The sequence below is a fragment of the Pseudophryne corroboree genome, chromosome 2, assembly GCF_028390025.1.
Source record: "Pseudophryne corroboree isolate aPseCor3 chromosome 2, aPseCor3.hap2, whole genome shotgun sequence".
Taxonomy (NCBI): domain Eukaryota; kingdom Metazoa; phylum Chordata; class Amphibia; order Anura; family Myobatrachidae; genus Pseudophryne; species Pseudophryne corroboree.
Window position 1 is genome coordinate 507633673 of NC_086445.1, and position 24852 is coordinate 507658524.

General features: G+C 48.6%; 1 protein-coding gene and 1 long non-coding RNA gene across 4 annotated transcripts in view; one reads left to right on the plus strand and one right to left on the minus strand.

Moving 5' to 3' along the window:
- Positions 1-24852, plus strand: part of LOC135031742 (uncharacterized) — a 205846-nt gene that overhangs the window by 156519 nt on the left and 24475 nt on the right. The gene's annotated exons all lie outside the window — the stretch shown is intronic.
- Positions 1-24852, minus strand: part of INTS2 (integrator complex subunit 2) — a 244818-nt gene that overhangs the window by 88998 nt on the left and 130968 nt on the right. For all 3 annotated transcript variants that reach the window (XM_063954030.1, XM_063954028.1, XM_063954029.1), the window contains exon 13: positions 12209-12343. In XM_063954030.1, coding sequence (XP_063810100.1) covers positions 12209-12343 — 135 coding nt within the window. The remainder of the gene's footprint in view (positions 1-12208; positions 12344-24852) is intronic.

The following is a 24852-nucleotide window of genomic DNA, read 5'->3' on the forward strand; positions in this document are numbered from 1 at the left end:
TTTTTGGTAACAATAACTATGTACCAGTATTGCAGACAATCCGCACTTGGGATGGGCGCCCAGCATCCACTACGGACTACGAGAAATAGAATTATCGGTAAGTAAATTCTTATTTTCTCTGACGTCCTAGTGGATGCTGGGGACTCCGTAAGGACCATGGGGATTATACCAAAGCTCCCAAACGGGCGGGAGAGTGCGGATGACTCTGCAGCACCAAATGAGAGAACTCCAGGTCCTCCTCAGCCAGGGTATCAAATTTGTAGAATTTTACAAACGTATTTGCTCCTGACCAAGTAGCTGCTCGGCAAAGTTGTAAAGCCGAGACCCCTCGGGCAGCCGCCCAAGATGAGCCCACCTCCCTTGTGGAGTGGGCATTTACAGATTTTTGGCTGTGGCAGGCCTGCCACAGAATGTGCAAGCTGAATTGTACTACAAATCCAACGAGCAATAGTCTGCTTAGAAGCAGGAGCACCCAGCTTGTTGGGTGCATACAGGATAAACAGCGAGTCAGATTTTTTGACTCCAGCCGTCCAGGAAACATATATTTTCAGGGTCCTGACAACGTCTAGCAACTTGGAGTCCTCCAAGTCCCTAGTAGCCGCAGGCACCACCATAGGTTGGTTCAGGTGAAACGCTGAAACCACCTTAGGGAGAAACTGAGGACGAGTCCTCAATTCCGCCCTGTCCGAATGGAAAATCAGATAAGGGCTTTTACAGGATAAAGCCGCCAATTCTGACACGCGCCTGGCCCAGGCAAGGGCCAACAGCATGACCACCTTCCATGTGAGATATTTTAACTCCACAGATTTAAGTGGTTCAAACCAATGTGACTTTTGGAACCCAAAAACTACATTGAGATCCCAAGGTGCCACTGGAGGCACAAAAGGAGGCTGTATATACAGTACCCCTTTTACAAACGTCTGAACTTCAGGGACTGAAGCTAGTTCTTTTTGGAAGAAAATTGACAGGGCCGAAATTTGAACCTTAATGGACCCCAATTTCAGGCCCATAGACACTCCTGTTTGCAGGAAATGTAGGAATCGACCCAGTTGAAATTCCTCCGTCGGGCCTTACTGGCCTCGCACCACGCAACATATTTTCGCCAAATGCGGTGATAATGTTTTGCGGTTACATCCTTCCTGGCTTTGATCAGGATAGGGATGACTTCATCCGGAATGCCTTTTTCCTTCAGGATCCGGCGTTCAACCGCCATGCCGTCAAACGCAGCCGCGGTAAGTCTTGGAACAGACAGGGTCCTTGCTGGAGCAGGTCCCTTCTTAGAGGTAGAGGCCACGGATCCTCCGTGAGCATCTCTTGAAGTTCCGGTTACCAAGTCCTTCTTGGCCAATCCGGAGCCACGAATATAGTGCTTTCTCCTCTCCATCTTATAATTCTCAGTACCTTGTGTATGAGAGGCAGAGGATGGAACAGATACACTGACCGGTACACCCACGGTGTTACCAGAGCGTCTGCTGAGGAAGTCTGCTTCCCAGTTGTCCATTCCCGGAATGAACACTGCTGACAGTGCTATCACATGATTTTCCGCCCAGCGAAGAATCCTTGCAGCTTCTGCCATTGCCCTCCTGCTTCTTGTGCCACCCTGTCTGTTTACGTGGGTGACTGCCGTGATGTTGTCCGACTGGATCAACACCGGCTGACCTTGAAGCAGAGCTCTTGCTAAGCTTAGAGCATTGTTAAAGGCCCTTAGCTTCAGGATATTTATGTGAAGTGATGTCTCCAGGCTTGACCATAAGCCCTGGAAATTCCTTCCCTGTGTGACTGCTCCCCAGCCTCGCAGGCTGGCATCCGTGGTCACCAGGACCCAGTCCTGAATGCCGAATCTGCGGCCCTCTAGAAGATGAGCACTCTGCAACCACCACAGGAGGGACACCCTTGTCCTTGGTGACAGGGTTATCCGCTGATGCATCTGAAGATGCGACCCGGACCATTTGTCCAGCAGGTCCCACTGGAAAGTTCTTGCGTGGAATCTGCCGAATGGGATTGCTTCGTAGGAAGCCACCATTTTTCCCAGAACCCTTTTGCATTGATGCACTGAGACTTGGCTCGGTTTTAGGAGGTTCCTGACTAGCTCGGATAACTCCCTGGCTTTCTCCTCCGGGAGAAACACCTTTTTCTGGACTGTGTCCAGGATCATCCCTAGGAACAGAAGACGAGTCGTCGGAACCAGCTGCGATTTTGGAATATTGAGAATCCAACCGTGCTGCCGCAACACTACCTGAGATAGTGCTACACCGACCTCCAACTGTTCTCTGGATCTTACCCTTATCAGGAGATCGTCCAAGTAAGGGATAACTAAAAACTCCCTTCCTTCGAAGGAGTATCATCATTTCGGCCGTTACCTTGGTAAAGACCCGGGGTGCCGTGGACCATCCAAACGGCAGCGTCTGAAACTGATAGTGACAGTTCTGTACCACAAACCTGAGGTACCCTTGGTGAGAAGGGTAAATTGGGACATGAAGGTAAGCATCCTTGATGTCCCGAGACATCATGTAGTCCCCTTCTTCCAGGTTCGCAATCACTGCTCTGAGTGACTCCATCTTGAATTTGAACCTCCGTATGTAAGTGTTCAAAGATTTTAGATTTAGAATCGGTCTCACCGAGCCGTCCGGCTTCGGTACCACAACAGTGTGGAATAATACCCCGTTCCCTGTTGCAGGAGGGGTACCTTGATTATCACCTGCTGGGAATACAGCTTGTGAATGGCTTCCAAAACTGCCTCCCTGTCAGAGGGAGACGTCGGTAAAGCCGACTTTAGGAAAACGGCGAGGGGGAGACGTCTCGAATTCCAATTTGTACCCCTGAGATATCACCTGAAGGATCCAGGGGTCTACTTGCGAGTGAGCCCACTGCGCGCTGAAATTCATTGAGACGGGCCCCCACCGTGCCTGAGTCTGCTTGTAAAGCCCCAGCGTCATGCTGAGGGCTTGGCAGAGGCGGGAGAGGGCTTCTGTTCCTGGGAACTGGCTGATTTCTGCAGCCTTTTTCCTCTCCCTCTGTCACGGGGCAGAAATGAGGAACCTTTTGCCCGCTTGCCCTTCTGGGAACGAAAGGACTGCGCCTGATAATACGGCGTCTTCTTATGTTGAGAGGCGACCTGGGGTACAAACGTGGATTTCCCAGCTGTTGCCGTGGCCACCAGGTCTGAAAGACCGACCCCAAATAACTCCTCCCCTTTATAAAGCAATACTTCCAAATGCCGTTTGGAATCCGCATCACCTGACCACTGTCGTGTCCATAACCCTCTTCTGGCAGAAATGGACAACGCACTTACACTTGATGCCAGTCGGCAAATATTCCGCTGTGCATCACGCATATATAGAAATGCATCTTTTAAATGCTCTATAGGCAATAATATACTGTCCCTATCTAGGGTATCAAAATTTTCAGTCAGGGAATCCGACCACGCCAACCCAGCACTGCACATCCAGGCTGAGGCGATTGCTGGTCGCAGTATAACACCAGTATGTGTGTAAATACATTTTAGGATACCCTCCTGCTTTCTATCAGCAGGATCCTTAAGGGCGGCCATCTCAGGAGAGGGTAGAGCCCTTGTTCTTACAAGCGTGTGAGCGCTTTACCCACCCTAGGGGGTGTTTCCCAACGCACCCTAACCTCTGGCGGGAAAGGATATAATGCCAATAACATTTTAGAAATTATCAGTTGTTATCGGGGGAAACCCACGCATCATCACACACCTCATTTAATTTCTCAGATTCAGGAAAACTACAGGTAGTTTTTCCTCACCGAACATAATACCCCTTTTTGGTGGTACTCGTATTATCAGAAATGTGTAAAACATTTTTCATTGCCTCAATCATGTAACGTGTGGCCCTACTGGAAGTCACATTTGTCTCTTCACCGTCGACACTGGAGTCAGTATCCGTGTCGGCGTCTGTATCTGCCATCTGAGGTAACGGGCGCTTTAGAGCCCCTGACGGCCTATGAGACGTCTGGACAGGCACAAGCTGAGTAGCCGGCTGTCTCATGTCAACCACTGTCTTTTATACAGAGCTGACACTGTCACGTAATTCCTTCCAACAGTTCATCCACTCAGGTGTCGACCCCCTAGGGGGTGACATCACTATTACAGGCAATTTGCTCCGTCTCCACATCATTTTTCTCCTCATACATGTCGACACAAACGTACCGACACACAGCACACACACAGGGAATGCTCTGATAGAGGACAGGACCCCACTAGCCCTTTGGGGAGACAGAGGGAGAGTTTGCCAGCACACACCAGAGCGCTATATATATATATACAGGGATAACCATATATAAGTGTTTTTCCCCTTATAGCTGCTGTATTTTTAATACTGCGCCTAATTAGTGCCCCCCTCTCTTTTTTTAACCCTTTCTGTAGTGTAGTGACTGCAGGGGAGAGCCAGGGAGCTTCCCTCCAACGGAGCTGTGAGGGAAAATGGCGCCAGTGTGCTGAGGAGATAGGCTCCGCCCCCTTCTCGGCGGCCTTATCTCCCGTTTTTCTGTGTATTCTGGCAGGGGTTAAAATTCATCCATATAGCCCTGGGGGCTATATGTGATGTATTTTCGCCAGCCAAGGTGTTTCTATTGCTGCTCAGGGCGCCCCCCCCCTAGCGCCCTGCACCCTCAGTGACCGGAGTGTGAAGTGTGCTGAGAAGCAATGGCGCACAGCTGCAGTGCTGTGCGCTACCTTGTGGAAGACAGGATGTCTTCTGCCGCCGATTAGCCGGACTCTTCTTGCTTCTGGCTCTGTAAGGGGGCCGGCGGCGCGGCTCCGGGACCGAGCTCCAAGACTGGGCCTGTGAGCTGTCCCTCTGGAGCTAATGGTGTCCAGTAGCCAAGAAGCCCAATCCACTCTGCACGCAGGTGAGTTCGCTTCTTCTCCCCTTAGTCCCTCGATGCAGTGAGCCTGTTGCCAGCAGGTCTCACTGAAAATAAAAAACCTAAAACTAAACTTTTCACTAAGCAGCTCAGGAGAGCCACCTAGTGTGCACCCTTCTCGTTCGGGCACAAAAATCTAACTGAGGCTTGGAGGAGGGTCATGGGGGGAGGAGCCAGTGCACACCAGGTAGTCCTAAAGCTTTACTTTTGTGCCCAGACTCCTGCGGAGCCGCTATTCCCCATGGTCCTTACGGAGTCCCCAGCATCCACTAGGACGTCAGAGAAAAGTGATTTTCCCAATAGCTGCTTGTGTGTATCGATTTGCGCCTAAATTTATGTGCCCCCCCCTCTCTTTTTAACCCGTCTTGTACCTGGATACTGCAGGGGAGAGCCTGGGGAGCGTGCTTCCAGCGGAGCTGTGAAGGGAAAATGGCGCTGGTGTGCTGAGGAAGAAGGCCCCGCCCCCTCAGCGGCGGGCTTCTGTCCCGCGTTTTCTTTAACTTAATGGCGGGGTTTTTTACACATATACAGTTAGCTGACTGTATTATGTGTATATTTAGCCAAAAGGTAATATAATTGCTGCCCAGGGCGCCCCCCCCAGTGCCCTGCACCCTACAGTGACCGGAGTGTGTGGTGTGCTGTGGGAGCAATGGCGCACAGCTGCAGTGCTGTGCGCTACCTTAATGAAGACCGGAGTCTTCTGCCGCCGATTTCATCTCCTTCTTCTGTCTTCTGGCTCTGCAAGGGGGACGGCGGCGCGGCTCCGGGAACGGACGATCGAGGTCAGGCCCTGTGTTCGAACCCTCTGGAGCTAATGGTGTCCAGTAGCCTAAGAAGCACAAGCTAGCTGCACGCAGGTAGGTTTGCTTCTCTCCCCTCAGTCCCACGTAGCAGTGAGTCTGTTGCCAGCAGATCTCACTGAAAATAAAAAACCTAACAAATACTTTCTTTCTAGCAAGCTCAGGACAGCCCACTAGGAGCACCCAGCTCTGGCCAGGCACAGATTCTAACTGAGGTCTGGAGGAGGGGCATAGAGGGAGGAGCCAGTGCACACCAGATAGTACCTAATCTTTCTTTTAGAGTGCCCAGTCTCCTGCTGAGCCCGTCTATTCCCCATGGTCCTTACGGAGAACCCAGCATCCACTAGGACGTCAGAGAAAACACAGTAATATACAGATCTCATATGCGATATGTACTAAAAATTAACAATGCATACTAAAAAGTAGAAGGAATTTTTAGTACTGTATACCCTGCCTCCGGAGAGCGGGATACAGGGAGACTCACCACACTTCCATATCCAAGCAAATACGCTCGTAAGACGCGGAGTGGATTCAGACGCTACTGGTGTACACTGCCGCTCTTGATAACTGATAACGGACGCTCACCAACGGACACGGACGCTGAGCGACTTCCACGTGTATGCAGACGCTAAGGCCTGCGACTCGGTCTGGCGGGTTTTATCTCCAGTGTACACAACCGCAGCGTCTAAGCTGCGACCGAGTACCCTCGTGGTAGTGTCTGAGCCGGAAGTGAAGTCATTCAGTTCATGAAACAAGAGACACGCGGGAACTGGCCATGAACTCGGAGGAGGGACGGCCAGGAGAGCGTCTGAATCCCCCTGTTGACTTAAACTCCCAGGATCGCGGCCTCTACCTAGTCCTGGCGCCTATGATCCCCGGAGCGTAGCGCTGCCACACTCGAGATGTTCGGCGCATCAACACACTGTTTGTAGTCTCCACCAAATCAGTGTAGCTGTGTCCTGACCCCTCTAGTAAGAGGAAGTCCATAGACTCACCGTCTCCCCATGCTCCGGCCACAGCCTGGTTACGTCTGCTGGACCTGCTAGAACATCCGACACAGACGCCCGTCGAGACAGCACTGATACCCGAAGGTAAGCGTTGTTGCGACCCGGTGGGGAGTTGTTGGAACGACTCTTTCTAATATGCGTTTAAAATGCTGTTAAGAGAAGTCGCTCAAAAAAACAATATAGTAAGTCTATAAAAAAATAAAATAATAAAAGCTTTAGGCTGCTTTATTCACAGCAGCCCTGTGACCACGCGGCTTCCTGCCGCACCAAGCAAAAAACTGATCTGACTGAGTCAGTGGGCGGGACTATATAGTGGAGGCCCCAATGCATCCTGGGAGGCCAGAAAGCTCGTGACCGTGTTGGTGCCATTTTCGCTGTCGCTCGACAATATCCCAATGTTATCCTGTAGATAATCCTGTGGACCCAGCCAGAGAAAATCATCTTCCATTGCATCAGCCCAGACAACCACTGCCTTTGCCATTTAAGCCGAAGCCAAGGCTTGACCTCATGACTGCCCTAGACAGGAAAATTGAAAGCAAAGCTATTGTAGATTCTCCTCATCTACTTTAGGAGCCATCTCCCCTTTTTTTAAACAATCCACAGCTGGAAGCAGATCATAAGAATTCCATTTCTTAGGAAGTCTAACTTTTTATTGGGCATAACTAAACCTCTTCCATGATTTCCGTCAGCTGATCTTGGAACTCAAGTATTGGGATGTTTAAACACAGGTGCCTTGGTTTCTAACACAGGCTTTGCTGTATCCTCTAAGGATAAGATGGCTTCATTGCTTTCAATTAACTCAGCTATATTCGAGAGCCGAGACCTACCTTTTTTTTCATGTGATAAAGTAGAATAATTGGGCTTTCTTCTTCTGATGAATCTAAACAATGAGTAGCCTGCGAGGGTGAAGGTTTACTTACCACTGGTTCCGAGAAGCTGCTGCTGTATGTAAGGGCTTGTGACCCTATTCCTGGTACAGGATATTGGGGGATTATCCATCTAATTTACTGGATAAAGCTTACGTAAATATATCCCAAGGTGGATACACTTGTACCTGCATCCGCCTTGCCTGCTGAGCTAAAACATTATGCATACAAGCCATCCCTAACCAGATCATATGAGTATAATATAGCTTCAAAACATGGTATGAGTGTCCTCACCATTGCCGCTTTATTACATGATAAATAATCAGCACTTCCACAGTGTACTACACAATTTTGTGACTATCGCTTTAACCTTTTTTCTTTAAAATTATATCCATTTGATCCTACTCATGCACCAGCATTGAGGATCTGCAAAACAAACTGACAAACATGTAGCAAAGTCAGCATCATACTAGCAGTCAGTCACGTTATACATTAGTATATTAAGCAATAGGAGGACATCGTCAACTACAATAATATTTTAAGTATGTAGAACACATTTACTGAATCATGTTTAACATATCTAACACATTCAAACGCAAATGCAACAGAAACAACAGTAATGGTATACAGACTCATATGCAATAGACACTTATCTAACTATTCGTACTCAAAACAGTAGATAGAGATTTAGTGCTGTATAGCCCATACTCAGTAGAGTGGGATACAGGGAGACTCACCTCACTTCCAGGATCGATCAATACGTTAGTGAATGCTCAGTGGATCCAGACGCTACTAGTGTACACTGCCGCTCCATGAACCTATAGTGAACACAGACGCACCGGTCACATAGCCGACTATGCTGCGACCGGGCCCTCAGTAAACACAGACGCACAGGTCACGCAGCCGCCTATGCTGCGACGGGGTCCCCTCGTGGTAGCAATCAGTGAACACTTACACCCCGGTCACACAGCCGCCTATGCTGCGACCGGGTCCCCTCGTCTCCCAGTGTAGCTGGTAGTGTCTGAGACGGAAGCGAGGAAACAGTTCATGGTGGGAGACTCGGCTGCAACTGGTCATGAACCAGGGGGAGGGGCGACCAGGAGAGCGTATGACTCCCCACTGCTGACATCAACCCTAGGGATCGCGGCCTCAAGCTATTCCTGGTGCCTATGATCCCTAAGGCCTAGCGCTGGAGCACCCGTGGTGGCGGCTCGTCAGCTACTGTTTGGTAGTCTCCTCCCAAAAACAGTGCGGCTGTGTCCATATTCCATGCATGCTACTCTGAACCGATGCCTTACCTTCTCCCTGTGCTCCGGCCACAGCCTGGTAACGTCTGATGGACCTGCTAGTATATCCAACACAGACGCCAGCCGAAACAGCACTGTACTCGTGGGTAAGTGTTGTCGCGACTCGGCAGAGAGTTGTTGGAGCGACTCTTTCCAATATGCGTATAAGACGCTGTTTAGAAAGATCACTCAAAAAATAGTAAGACTATAAAAATAAAATGAGAAAGCTTAGTGCTGATAAGAACAGCAGCCCCTCTGACCATGGTCCGGCTCCTGCCGCACCAAACAAAAAAACTGATTTGCCTGAGCCAGGGGGCGGGGATATATGGACGGGCCTGTTGCATGCTGGGAGGCCGGAAAGCTTTGACTGATTGGTGCCAATCCGCGGTCGCTCCATCATATCCCATTGTTATCCTGTGGATAAACTGTGGACCCTGCCGGAGAAAATTCAGGTTATTGCTAGGTTAACCTAGGTCAAAGCTTGATAATACAGGACCAGTTACCCGGGAATGCAACATGGGTAGTGCGCAGGGTTGGACCCTGGTAACGGACGGAAGTGTAACCTGGGTCATCCGACCCAGGTGCCATTTACAGCATAAGAAGAGCTGTATCATCGGCGCTTAGAGATTATGTAATCTCCAAGCGCTGGGTCAACCCGAGAATATCCCAGGTTGAAGCGGTAGTGCAAACAGGGTGTGACCCGGGTTTCAACAGTGTTCAAAATCCCAGGCCGTATCCGGGTTTATGGTGTAAAAAGAGTATAACTGTTTCTTTGGGACTGTGTCGCAAGAACATCCCCTAGCCAGCCAATATATTGAAGTAATCCATGAATGAATAGTAAAGGTCCTAGCAGTTGGTGTCCTTCTTATAAATGTCTATGGGTCCCAGAGAGCCCACAGGTGCCTGGTGACCCCATATATACAAGTGCCACCTAGTGTTATAATAGGAAGCTTTGGTGAGTGCAGAAACACAGAGCCCAACTCATAGAAAGGCGCAGTCTAGGGAGACCATAGGATCCCAGAGCGCCTGCAGGTGAATGGGGACCTTGTACATACAAGTGCCACCTAGCTTTACCACAGTAGGATGTCTTGGCTGTATAAAATATATGAAGGGGAACCCAAAAGAAACAGGAATCGTGTTCTAGAGGGCAGGGCGCTTGTAGTACGGGCTTCCGCCGCTAGATGAATGTTTGCGGAACCCTTCTGTGCCAGTATCCCTGCTGACAGGGAAGGTAGCATTTCACTGCAGTGACTTTGTTTTCCAACAAGTTATTCACTCTTTCACCTATTTTTATGATGGCTTATTCACACAAACGACACGCTACTGTGAAGTTTTGTTCCTCTTGGGAAAAAATGCCAACCAAATGTCAACCAAAGTTTTTATTTGGAAGTTTTGAAAAGGTTGCGTCACGATTTGAGGAGGAATAGTCCCGATTTGTAGCAAACAGGTGACTGGTTCTTCCATCATAACAAATGCACCTGCCCACACAGTGCATTGTGTTAAGAATTTTTTTTTTAACCCAAAAGAACATGACATCTTTGCCTCACCCACCGTATTCACCTGATCTCCCACGTTTTTTGTTTTGTTTGTTTTTTCGTTTCTTGGATGAAAAGAGATCTTAAAGGAAAGTATTTTGCGGATATTGAAGAAGAGGTGAAAAAAAAAAAAAAAAAAAAAAAAAGCAGAAGTACTAAAAGGAATCAACGAAGAGGACTTAAAAAAAATGTTTTGAGCAATGGGAAAAACGTTTGGACAAAAGTATTAATTTAAGTGGAGAGTGCTTTGAGGGTTACTGAAGTTTCAAAATGTACAAATAAATAAATAAATAAAAAAACCTATCTGTGATTTAACCAATTTGTATAAATGACAGGTTTTGTCCATTTTCCAGTGTTTGGTAGCAAATGGTTGATTGTCAGTTGCTCTCATCCATTACCAGCTTTTCATTCAAACCACAGATTATCTGCCAGATAATTGTATAGTGAATGCAAAGTTTAAGACAGTGGTTCTCAAACTATGCCATGGCACTGCAGGGTGCCTAGGAGCACTTGCAGGGGTGCCTTGGGTTGGTGGTCCAGGACCAATTCTAATTATTTATGGTCAATGTAATAGTCAAAACCAGTATTGGTGGCTGTCAATCATAAAATATGTGGACAAACAGAAGCAAATATTGTCCCTCAAAACCTAACTGACATGAAGGATGACATAGAAACACAATTTACTTTAATTTTTCTTTCTAAATTTCTCAATAAGAAATTTTTGGCCATGGGGTGCTGTGAAAAAAATTCAGATGCCCTAGGGTGCCGTGAGTCAAAAAAGTTTGGGAGCCACTGACCTTAGGCATGGACAATTTCAGAAATATTGGCTATCTGGAAATACTATGTTTTGTAAAAGGAGATAGAGGAGTTCTCCTAAATACTAATCATATTACATTTGTCATGTTTTTGCAGTACGTGATAACCTGAGATTTAGTTGGTGGATTTAACTGGAACATAACGTCCCCCACTTTTAATACCGAAAGCAGCAGCCCGACTAAATAAACATACATATTGCACACAGTGAACTACTTCACTTACCTCCACTGATCCATCAAGATAAATTGGTACTTTACACTGGGTTCGGTATGAAACACTGCTTTTCGGGATGCTGGCGGTCACATGACCGACCGCGGCACCCCGACACCAGAGGGGGTAAGTATTTTTACCCTCTCCTACCCTAACCGTCTCGGTGTGGCGGCTAGTACTAACCCTAGGGGGGTGTCGGATAGGGCCCTCTGGGCCCTAACCCGGATACTTTTCGGATGCCGGCTGTCTGTGTTCCGGATGTGGTTTCTGGATTCCGGCGTCGATCACATGGCCAACAGCATCCAGACTGCCAGGATGATGAATGCATCACTTTACACTACATCAATGCAATGCCCAAGAACAGTTATTCTTATTCTCCATGGCTTGTTTACAGAGCTAGTCTTAACAGCATCAAATGAAAGAATGTCAAGGTGAATGTGCAGTGATATACTGTACATATACACACCAGTGCAAGACGACCGGATTATGAAAAAGACAAGATGGTCATATGCAAGGTGCATTCTAGTTACAAAGAACAAACCTACAAACCGCAAATCACTGCAGCTCAAAAACAAAAAATGATAGAAATAGCAACACACATGCTGCTCAAACGCTACACAATAACAATAAAATAATTTAAGAAAAAGATTAATTATAAACTCACTTTAAGAGTATTCTTTTCTGAAAGCTAAGCTATCACGTAAAACTCTCTGCAGAACTCAAGAGTTAAGTATGTCTGCATAAAGCAAAATCTAAACAAGCATCCTAATGTGAAACGTACACTGTAAGAGGCGCTACACCTACCTTTATTGACACTTTGTGTTTGGTGAAAGCTCGACTTCTCAGCAGCTGATATATACAATGAATGGGTAAGAAACCAGTAATGTTAGCACTCAGGTTGCTTGTGACAGGGACACGAACTGCATGGGCTGTTACAACCTAACAAGGAAAATAATTGCTTTAGAATAAGAAAATTAAATGACAGCTGAACAAGTACATAATATAAAATACACACATAATAATATATATATATATATATATATATATATATATATACACACACACACACACATACATATATATATATATATATATATATATATATACACACATATACACAAGAAAAACAACAACCACGCATTAACCATATATTCCCCACAAAAAATAGATTCACAAAATGTATTCTATTAAGTATTTTTATATACTGTAGGGCGTGCATTTTTACATTAAAAATGTTTTAAGCCAGGGTTGACTGGTTTAAACAAAATGTTTGTGTTTTTTTTTTTTATTTAAATAAAAACCACTCTGCGTTTTTTTTATTATGCTGTCAGTACAGGCATGGCACCGTGACTTATAAAAAAATAGGGTATTATAAAAGAAAAAAAAAAAAAAGTGTTTTTATTCAAAATGTTTAATGCCAGTGACATTCCCAGTGCTAAAGCTTAACTGTGTGTGTGTGTGTGTGTGTGTGTGTGTGTGTGTGTGTGTGTGTGTGTGTGTGTGTGTGTGTGTGGTTTCTCTGAAAAGTGCTTTTGCGTTTTCTATTTTGTATTGCTATTCAGATTTATTTAATTATAAAAAGTAAGACTAATACTTAACATTAACTTGTTCTTGTTTGACATTTTTTTCTATGAGTGTACAAAATTGATTGTATTCATATAGTCCCAGAAAAACGAGTTTTATGGTAAGAACTTACCCTTGTTAAAACTCTTTCTGCGAGGTACACTGGGCTCCACAAGTTTGGACAATGGGGTGTAGAGTAGGATCTTGATCCGAGGCACCAACAGGCTCAAAGCTTTGACTATTCCCAGAATGCACAGCGCCGCCTCCTATATCACCCCGCCTCCCAGCACAGGAGCTCAGTTTTTAGTTAACCAGCCCAATGCAGTAGCAGGAAAAGAGACGACAACGGTTAGTAGCCACATACACCACACTCTCACGACAAGAGAAGTGTCAGCGGCTAATGCCATATCAACTCAAAGAAGCTAAGTGCATCAGGGTGGGCGCCTTGTGGAGCCCAGTGTACCTCGCAGAAAGAGTTTTTACATGGGTAAGTTCTTACCATAAAACTCGTTTTCTGCTGCGGGGTACACTGGGCTCCACAAGTTTGAACAATGGGGATGTCCTAAAGCAGTTCCTTATGGGAGGGGACGCACTGTAGCGGGCACAAGAACCCGGCGTCCAAAGGAAGCATCCTGGGAAGCGGCAGTATCGAAGGCATAGAACCTTTTGAACGTGTTCCCGGAGGACCACGTAGCCGCCTTGCACAATTGATCAAGGGTCGCACCACGTTGGGCCGCCCAAGAAGGTCCAACAGACCGAGTAGAATGGGCCGTAATATGAACAGGAGCTGACAGACCAGCCTTCACATAAGCATGCGCAATCACCATTCTAATCCACCTGGCCAGGGTCTGCTTGTGAGCAGGCCAGCCACGTTTGTGAAATCCAAACAAAACAAAGAGAGAATCAGACTTTCGAATAGAAGCAGTTCTCTTCACATAGATACGGAGAGCCCGTATTACATCCAAAGACCGCTCTTTGGGAGACAAATCAGGAGAGACAAAAGCTGGAACCACAATCTCCTGATTAAGGTGGAACGAAGAAACCATCTTAGGTAAATATCCGGGACGAGTCCTAAGAACCGCCCGGTCACGGTGAAAAATCAGATATTGGGAACTACAAGACCAGGCACCCAAATCCGACACTCTTCTAGCAGAGGCAATAGCCAGCAAGAACACCACCTTAAGGGAAAGCCACTTAAGGTCAGCTGAACCAAGAGGTTCAAATGGAGGCTCCTGCAACGCCTCCAAAACCACCGACAAGTCCCAAGGAGCCACAGGCGGGACATAGGGAGGTTGTATACGCAACACACCCTGAGTGAAAGTATGAACATCAGGTAAAGTCGCAATTTTTCTCTGAAACCACATCGACAAGGCAGAAATATGAACCTTGAGGGAGGCCAGACGCAGGCCTAAATCTAGGCCCTGCTGTAGAAAAGCCAAAAGTTTGGCTGTACTAAACTTGGAAGCGTCATAATGGTCAGATGCGCACCAAACAAGGTAGGAATGCCAGACCCGATGGTAAAGCCGAGCAGAGGCCGGTTTCCGGGCCCGCAACATACTTTTAATGACCTCTTCAGAAAAACCCTTAGCTCTTAAGACGGAAGCTTCAAGAGCCACGCCGTTAAAGACAGCCGGGCTAGGTCCTGGTAGACACAGGGGCCCTGAACGAGGAGGTCTGGGCGTTGTGGAAGTAGAAGTGGACGCTCTGACGATAGGCCTTGCAGGTCTGAGAACCAGTGCCGTCTGGGCCACGCCGGAGCTATGAGAAGCAGAATTCCTTTTTCTTGCTTGAACTTCCGAATTACCCTGGGTAGGAGTGACACCGGAGGGAACACGTACGGCAGCCGAAACCTCCACGGCACTGCCAGCGCATCCACGAATGCTGCTTGAGGATCCCTTGTCCTTGCTCCGAAGACCGGAACCTTGTGATTGTGTCGAGACGCCATCAGATCCACATCTGGAAGACCCCACCTTTCCACGAGGAGTTGAAACACTCCTAGATGGAGGCCCCACTCGCCGGCATGCACGTCCTGACGGCTGAGAAAGTCTGCTTCCCAATTCAGGACTCCCGGAATGAATATTGCCGATATTGCCGGTAGATGGCGTTCTGCCCAACGTAGAATCTGTGAGGCTTCCTTCATTGCCAAACGGCTTTGAGTGCCGCCTTGATGATTTATGTAAGCCACTGTGGTGGCGTTGTCCGACTGTACTTGAACAGGACAGTTCTGAATCAAATGCTGGGCTAGGTTCAACGCATTGAAGACCGCCCGCAATTCCAGAATGTTGATCGAGAGGAGAGATTCCTCCTTGGTCCACCAACCCTGCAAGGAGTACTGCTCCAGCACCGCGCCCCAACCTCTTAGACTGGCATTTGTCGTCAACAGGACCCAGTTGGATATCCAGAAGGGACGGCCTCTGCACAATTGTCGGTCCTGGAGCCACCAGAGCAGCGACAGACGGACCTCCGGAGTCAAAGAGATCATTTGAGACCTGATCCGGTGAGGTAGGCCGTCCCACTTGGCTAGAATCAGCTTCTGGAGGGGGCGAGAATGGAATTGAGCATACTCCACCATGTCGAATGCTGATACCATGAGACCCAGCACCTGCATTGCCGAATGTATCGACACTTGCGGACGAGAAAGGAAGCAACGAATCCTGTCCTGAATTTTCAGGACTTTCTCCTGAGACGAGAACAACCTCTGGTTGTGAGTGCCCAACAGCGCTCCCATATGCACCATGCTCTGAGCAGGGACCAGGGAGGATTTCTTCCAGTTGATGAGCCACCCGTGGACTTGTAGAAACCGGACCGTCAAATCCAGATGACGCAGGAGAAGATCTGGGGAATTTGCCAGGATTAACAAGTCGTCCAGATATGGCAGTATCCTGACCCCTTGACGGCGGAGTACCACCGTCCTCACCGCCATAACTTTGGTGAAGACTCGCGGAGCCGTTGTTAAACCAAAAGGTAACGCCCAAAACTGGTAATGGAGGTTGCCAATAGCGAACCTCCAGTATTGTTGATGTGACACTGCTATAGGAATATGCAGGTAAGCATCCTGTATGTCCAGGGAGACCATGTAGTCCCCAGGTTCCAAGGCCAGAACTATAGAGCGAAGGGTTTCCATACGGAACTTGGAAACCTTCACAAACTTGTTCAGTGCCTTGAGGTTGAGAATGGGCTGGGAGGACCCATTCGGTTTCGGGACTAGAAACAGCGGAGAATAGTACCCCCGGCCCCTCTGAGCAAGAGGCACCTGTACTACGACTCCTGTATCCAGGAGGCTCTGTACCACCAAATGCAGAGTGTTTGCCTTTGTCTGGTCCGACGGGACGTCTGTCTGGCAAAATCGATGAGGGGGTCGGTTTTTGAAGGCTATGGCGTAACCTCAAGTGACAACTTCCCGTACCCAGGCATCTGAAGTGGTCTTCAACCATTCCTGGGTATACCCTAGAAGCCGGCCCACCACCCTGGGATCCCCCAGGGGGAGGCCCGCCCCGTCATTCGGCAGGCTTATCTGTCTTGGCTGCTGGCTGACGGGCAGCCCAGGCTCTTTTCGGCTTCGGCTTACCAGGTTTGGAAGTGCGGGCCTGCTTGTCGTACGCCTGACCTTTTGCTTTACCTGAAGGATGAAAGGGGTGAAAGGACGTGCCTTTGGCCTTCGACACAGAAGGAGCTGTATTAGGCAGACAGGCAGTAGCCAAGTCAGCCACTATCTTATTTAAGTCCTCCCCAAACAGAATATCCCCCTTGAAAGGGAGTACCTCCAGGGTTTTTCTAGAGTCCAGATCCACAGACCAGGATCTCAGCCACAATATCCTGCGAGCCAGGACTGACGTAGTAGAGGCCTTGGCTGCTAGGATACCGGCATCAGAAGCCGCCTCTTTAATATAGCGAGAAGCTGTGACAATATATGACAAGCATTGTCTAGCATGGTCAGAGGAGATTTCAGCTTCTAACTCCAAGGCCCATGCTTCAATAGCCTCTGCAGCCCATGTAGCTGCAATAGTGGGCCTTTGTGCAGCACCATTGAGGGTGTAAATTGCTTTTAGACAACCCTCAACACGTTTATCCGTAGGCTCTTTTAGAGACGTGACGGTAGTGACAGGTAGAGCTGAGGAAACCACCATCCTAGCCACATGTGAGTCTACTGGAGGAGGCGTTTCCCAATTCTTAGACAGCTCTGGCGCGAGGGGATAGCGAGCCAGCATCTTCTTTTGAGGCACAAACTTCGTACCCGGGCTTTGCCAGGGTTCCTGACGTATATCCACTAGGTGGTCAGAGTGAGGTAAAACTTGTTTAATCACCTTCTGACGCTTGAACCTATCTGGTTTCTTAGGAGGAACGGATGGCTCGGGATCATCCATAATCTGCAGAATTAACTTAATAGCCTCCAAAAGATCAGGAACATCCACATGTGAACTACCCTCCCCATCAGCCGTATCTGAGTCAGAACCTGTGGGGTCAGTGTATGTGCTGTCTTCATCAGACGAGGTGTCAGTGACAGCAGTGGATTGTGAGGAGACGAGCACTCGCTTAGAGGACCTCTCGGCATTAGGCGAGCGATGGTCAGACTTTTTAGTAGTCAGGGACTGGTTCAACTTCTTTAATTGAGCAGATAAATTGTCCGTCCACGGCGGGTTAGCTGCAGGGACCACATACGGTTGTACCGGCATTGGGGATCCCATAGGGGATGTTAGTTTATGAACTATCGTATGCAGAAGCGTGGAAAAAGCGGCCCACGGAGGGTCAGTATGTGCCTCCGTTGCCACAGTCCCACTGGGGGGCAAGGAGCCCCCAGAACCAGAGCCCACAGCTGCTATATTCTCCCCATATGTGCCTGTGGCTTCAGCAACACCAGCAGTGTGTTCCGCCCCAGAACTGTTACCCTCAGAAGCAGACATGATATAACTTGCAGTATGAGGTAACAGTACAATTATTAGCAGCACTATATCCCTAAACCCAAACCCCTGCGCAGTGTAGTCAGCACCAGCAGAGATAAAGGAGGGATATGGTGACTAAATCACAGAGAAAAAATAAGAATTTACTCACCGGTAATTCTATTTCTCGTAGTCCGTAGTGGATGCTGGGAACTCCGTAAGGACCATGGGGAATAGACGGCTCCGTAGGAGACTGGGCACATCTAAAGAAAGATTTAGGACTATCTGGTGTGCACTGGCTCCTCCCCCTATGACCCTCCTCCAAGCCTCAGTTAGGACACTGTGCCCGGAAGAGCTGACACAATAAGGAAGGATTTTGAATCCCGGGTAAGACTCATACCAGCCACACCAATCACACCGTATAACTCGTGATAGGAACCCCGGTTAACAGTATGATAACAAAAGGAGCCTCTGAACAGATGGCTCGCAATAACAACCCGATTTGTGTAACAATAACTATTTACAAGTATTGCAGACAATCCGCACTTGGGATGGGGGCGCCCAGCATCCACTACGGACTACGAGAAATAGAATTACCGGTGAGTAAATTCTTATTTTCTCTGACGTCCTAGTGGATGCTGGGAACTCCGTAAGGACCATGGGGATTATACCAAAAGCTCCCAAACGGGCGGGAGAGTGCGGATGACTCTGCAGTACCGAATGAGAGAACTCCAGGTCCTCCTCAGCCAGGGTATCAAATTTATAGAATTTTGCAAACGTGTTTGCCCCTGACCAAGTAGCAGCTCGGCAAAGTTGTAAAGCCGAGACCCCTCGGGCAGCCGCCCAAGATGAGCCCACCTTCCTTGTGGAATGGGCTTTTACAGATTTAGGCTGCGGTAGTCCCACCGCAGAATGCGCCAGCTGAATAGTGCTACAAATCCAGCGCGCGATAGTCTGCTTAGAAGCAGGAGCACCCAGTTTGTTGGGTGCATACAGGATAAACAGCGAGTCAGTTTTCCTGACTCCAGCCGTCCTGGAAACATAAATTTTCAGGGCCCTGACTACGTCCAGTAACTTGGAATCCTCCAAGTCCCTAGTAGCCGCAGGCACCACAATAGGCTGGTTCAAGTGAAACGCTGATACCACCTTCGGGAGAAACTGAGGACGAGTCCTCAACTCTGCCCTATCCATATGGAAAATCAGATAAGGGCTTTTACAGGACAAAGCCGCCAATTCTGACACACGCCTGGCCGAAGCCAGGGCCAACAGCATGACCACTTTCCACGTGAGATATTTCAAATCCACAGTCTTAAGTGGTTCAAACCAATGTGATTTCAGGAACTCCAAAACCACATTGAGATCCCAAGGTGCCACTGGGGGCACAAAAGGAGGCTGAATATGCAGAACTCCTTTGACAAAAGTCTGAACTTCAGGCGGTGAAGCCAGTTCTTTCTGGAAGAAAATCGACAGGGCCGAAATCTGGACCTTAATGGACCCCAATTTGAGGCCCAACGTCACCCCTGCTTGCAGGAAATGCAGGAATCGACCCAGTTGAATTTCCTCCGTCGGGCCTTACTGGCCTCGCACCACGCAACATATTTTCGCCAAATGCGGTGATAATGTTTTGCGGTTACATCCTTCCTGGCTTTGATGATGACTTCATCCGGAATGCCTTTTTTCCTTCAGGATCCGGCGTTCAACCGCCATGCCGTCAAACGCAGCCGCGGTAAGTCTTGGAACAGACAGGGTCCTTGCTGGAGCAGGTCCCTTCTTAGAGGTAGAGGCCACGGATCATCTCTTGAAGTTCCGGTTACCAAGTCCTTCTTGGCCAATCCGGAGCCACGAATATAGTGCTTACTCCTCTCCATCTTATCAATCTCAGTACCTTGGGTATGAGAGGCAGATGAGGGAACACATACACTGACTGGTACACCCACGGTGTTACCAGAGCGTCTACAGCTATTGCCTGAGGGTCCCTTGACCAGGCGCAATACCTGTCGAGTTTTTCCCAACGGTTTATAATCATGTGGAAGACTTCTGGGTGAAGTCCCCACTCTCCCGGGTGGAGGTCGTGTCTGCTGAGGAAGTCTGCTTCCCAGTTGTCTACTCCCGGAATTGCTGACAGTGCTATCACATGATTTTCCGCCCAGCGAAGAATCCTTGCAGCTTCTGCCATTGCCCTCCTGCTTCTTGTGCCACCCTGTCTGTTTACGTGGGTGACTGCCGTGATGTTGTCCGACTGGATCAACACCGGCTGACCTTGAAGCAGAGGTCTTGCTAAGCTTAGAGCATTGTAAATGGCCCTTAGCTTCAGGATATTTATGTGAAGTGATGTCTCCAGGCTTGACCATAAGCCCTGGAAATTCCTTCCCTGTGTGACTGCTCCCCAGCCTCGCAGGCTGGCATCCGTGGTCACCAGGACCCAGTCCTGAATGCCGAATCTGCGGCCCTCTAAAAGATGAGCACTCTGCAACCAACACAGGAGGGACACCCTTGTTCTTGGTGACAGGGTTATCCGCTGATGCATCTGAAGATGCGACCCGGACCATTTGTCCAGCAGGTCCCACTGGAAAGTTCTTGCGTGGAATCTGCCGAATGGGATTGCTTCGTAGGAAGCCACCATTTTACCCAGAACCCTTGTGCATTGATGCACTGAGACTTGGCTCGGTTTTAGGAGGTTCCTGACTAGCTCGGATAACTCCCTGGCTTTCTCCTCCGGGAGAAACACCTTTTTCTGGACTGTGTCCAGGATCATCCCTAGGAACAGAAGACGAGTCGTCGGAACCAGCTGCGATTTTGGAATATTGAGAATCCAATCGTGCTGCAGCAACACTACCTGAGATAGTGCTACACCGACCTCCAACTGTTCCCTGGATCTTACCCTTATCAGGGAATCGTCCAAGTAAGGGATAACTAAAATTCCCTTCCTTCGAAGGAATATCATCATTTCGGCCATTACCTTGGTAAAGACCCGGGGTGCCGTGGACCATCCATACGGCAGCGTCTGAACTGATAGTGACAGTTCTGTACCATAAACCTGAGGTACCCTTGGTGAGAAGGGTAAATTTGGACATGAAGGTAAGCATCCTCGATGTCCCGAGACATCATGTAGTCCCCTTCTTCCAGGTTCGCAATCACTGCTCTGAGTGACTCAATCTTGAATTTGAACCTCTGTATGTAAGTGTTCAAAGATTTTAGATTTAGAATCGGTCTCACCGAGCCGTCCGGCTTCGGTACCACAACAGTGTGGAATAATACCCCGTTCCCTGTTGCAGGAGGGGTACCTTGATTATCACCTGCTGGGAATACAGCTTGTGAATGGCTTCCAAAACTGTCTCCCTGTCAGAAGGAGACATCGGTAAAGCCGACTTTAGGAAACGGCGAGGGGGAGACGTCTCGAATTCCAATTTGTACCCCTGAGATATCATCTGAAGGATCCAGGGGTCTACTTGCGAGTGAGCCCACTGCGCGCTGAAATTCATTGAGACGGGCCCCCCACCGTGCCTGATTCTGCTTGTAAAAGCCCCAGCGTCATACTGAGGGCTTGGCAGAGGCGGGAAAGGGTTTCTGTTCCTGGGAACTGGCTGATTTCTGCAGCCTTTTTCCTCTCCCTCTGTCACGGGGCAGAAATGAGGAACCTTTTGCCCGCTTGTCCACGAAAAGACTGCGCCTGATAATACGGCGTCTTCTCATGTTGCTTCCAAATGCCGTTTGAAATCCGCATCACCTGACCACTGTCATGTCCATAACCCTCTACTGGTAGAAATGGACAACGCACTTAGACTTGATGCCAGTCGGCAAATATTCCGCTGTGCATCACGCATATATAGAAATGCATCTTTTAAATGCTCTATAGGCAAAAATATACTGTCCCTATCTAGGGTATCAATATTTTCAGTCAGGGAATCCGACCACGCCAACCCAGCACTGCACATCCAGGATGAGGCGATTGCTGGTCGCAGTATAACACCAGTATGTGTGTAAATAAATTTTAGGATACCCTCCTGCTTTCTATCAGCAGGATCCTTAAGGGCGGCCATCTCAGGAGAGGGTAGAGCCCTTACAAGCGTGTGAGCGCTTTATCCACCCTAGCGGGTGTTTCCCAACGCACCCTAACCTCTGGCGGGAAAGGATATAATGCCAATAACATTTTAGAAATTATCATTTGTTATCGGGGGAAACCCACGCATCATCACACACCTCATTTAATTTCTCAGATTCAGGAAAACTACAGGTAGTTTTTCCTCACCGAACATAATACCCCTTTTTGGTGGTACTCGTATTATCAGAAATGTGTAAAACATTTTTCATTGCCTCCCTCATGTAACGTGTGGCCCTACTGGAAGTCACATTTGTCTCTTCACCGTCGACACTGGAGTCAGTATCCGTGTCAGCATCTATATCTGCCATCTGAGGTAACGGGCGCTTTAGAGCCCCTGACGGCCTATGAGACGTCTGGACAGGCACAAGCTGAATAGCCGGCTGTCTCATGTCAACCACTGTCTTTTATACAGAGCTGACACTGTCACGTAATTCCTTCCAACAGTTCATCCACTCAGGTGTCGACCCCCTAGGGGGTGACATCACTATTACAGGCAATCTGCTCCGTCTCCACATCATTTTTCTCCTCATACATGTCGACACAAACGTACCGACACACAGCACACACACAGGGAATGCTCTGATAGAGGACAGGACCCCACTAGCCCTTTGGGGAGACAGAGGGAGAGTTTGCCAGCACACACCAGAGCGCTTTATATATACAGGGATAACCTTATATAAGTGTTTTTTCCCTTATAGCTGCTGTATCTTTAATACTGCGCGTAATTAGTGCCCCCCCTCTCTTTTTTAACCCTTTCTGTAGTGTAGTGACTGCAGGGGAGAGACAGGGAGCTTCCCTCCAACGGAGCTGTGAGGGAAAATGGCGCCAGTGAGCTGAGGAGATAAGGCCGCCGAGAAGGGGGCGGAGCCTATCTCCCGTTTTTCTATGTATTCTGGCAGGGGTTAAATGCATCCATATAGCCCAGGAGCTATATGTGATGCATTTTTTGCCATCCAAGGTGTTTTTATTGCGTCTCAGGGCTCCCCCCCATAGCGCCCTGCACCCTCAGTGACCGGAGTGTGAAGTGTGCTGAGAGCAATGGCGCACAGCTGCAGTGCTGTGCGCTACCTTGTTGAAGACAGGACGTCTTCTGCCGCCGATTTTCCGGACCTCTTCTGTCTTCTGGCTCTGTAAGGGGGCCGGCGGCGCGGCTCTGGGACCCATCCATGGCTGGGCCTGTGATCGTCCCTCTGGAGCTAATGTCCAGTAGCCTAAGAAGCCCAATCCACTCTGCACGCAGGTGAGTTCGCTTCTTCTCCCCTTAGTCCCTCGATGCAGTGAGCCTGTTGCCAGCAGGTCTCACTGAAAATAAAAAACCTAAAACTAAACTTTTCACTAAGCAGCTCAGGAGAGCCACCTAGTGTGCACCCTTCTCGTTCGGGCACAAAATCTTAACTGAGGCTTGGAGGAGGGTCATAGGGGGAGGAGCCAGTGCACACCAGGTAGTTCTAAAGCTTTACTTTTGTGCCCAGTCTCCTGCGGAGCCGCTATTCCCCATGGTCCTTACGGAGTCCCCAGCATCCACTAGGACGTCAGAGAAAAGGTCGATTTCCCAGCAGTAGCTGTGGAAACGAGGTCCGAAAGACCCTCCCCAAACAGTTCCACCCCCTTATAGGGCAAAACTTCCATGTGTCGTTTTGAGTCGGCATCGCCTGACCATTGCCGAGTCCATAACCCCCTTCTGGCGGCAATGGACATAGCGCTTATTTTTGATGCCAGCCGGCAAATATCCCTCTGTGCATCACGCATGTATAAGACGGCGTCTTTTATATGCTCCATCGTCAGCAAAATATTGTCCCTATCCATAGTATCAATATTATCCGACAGGGAATCTGACCACGCAGCTGCAGCACTGCACATCCATGCTGATGCAATAGCTGGTCTCAATATAATGCCCGTGTGTGTGTGTATATAGCTTTAAGGGTAGTTTCCTGCTTTCTATCAGCAGGTTCCTTTAGGGCGGCCGTATCCGGAGACGGTAGTGCCACCTTTTTTGATAAGCGTGTCAGCGCTTTATCTACCCTAGGGGGTGTTTCCCAACGTGACCTATCCTCTGGCGGGAAAGGGTACGCTGCCAATAACCGTTTAGAAATTATCAATTTCTTATCGGGGAAGTCCACGCTTCCTCACACACCTCATTTAATTCCTCAGATGCAGGAAAAACTACAGGTAGTTTTTTCTCACCAAACCTAATACCCTTTTTTGTGGTACCTGGGGTATTATCAGAAATGTGTAATACATTTTTCATTGCCTCAATCATGTAACGGGTGGACCTATTGGAGGGTACACTAGTCTCATCGTCGTCGACACTGGAGTCAGCATCCGTGTCGACATCTGTGTCTATCACCTGAGGTAGCGGGCGTTTTAAAGCCCCTGATGACATTTGAGACGCTGGAACAGGCACAAGCTGAGTAGCCGGCTGTCCTATGTCGTCAAACCTTTTGTGTAAGGAGTCGACACTGTCACGTAATTCCTTCCATAAGTCCATCCACACAGGTGTCGACCCCGCAGGGGGTGACATCACATTCACAGGCATTTGCTCCGCCTCCACATCATTTTCCTCATCATACATGTCAACACAGCAGTACCGACACACAGCACACACACAGGGAATGCTCTGATAGAGGACAGGACCCCACAAAGCCCTTTGGGGAGACAGAGGGAGAGTATGCCAGCACACACCAGAGCGCTATATACCACAGGGATATCACCTATAAAGAGTGTTTTCCCTTATAGCTGCATATATATATTATACTGCGCCTAAATTTGTGCCCCCCCTCTCTTTTTTACCCTTTCTGTAGTGCAGGACTGCAGGGGAGAGCCAGGGAGCTATCCTTCCAGCGGAGCTGTGAGGGAAAATGGCGCCAGTGTGCTGAGGGAGATGGCTCCGCCCCTTTTTCGGCGGG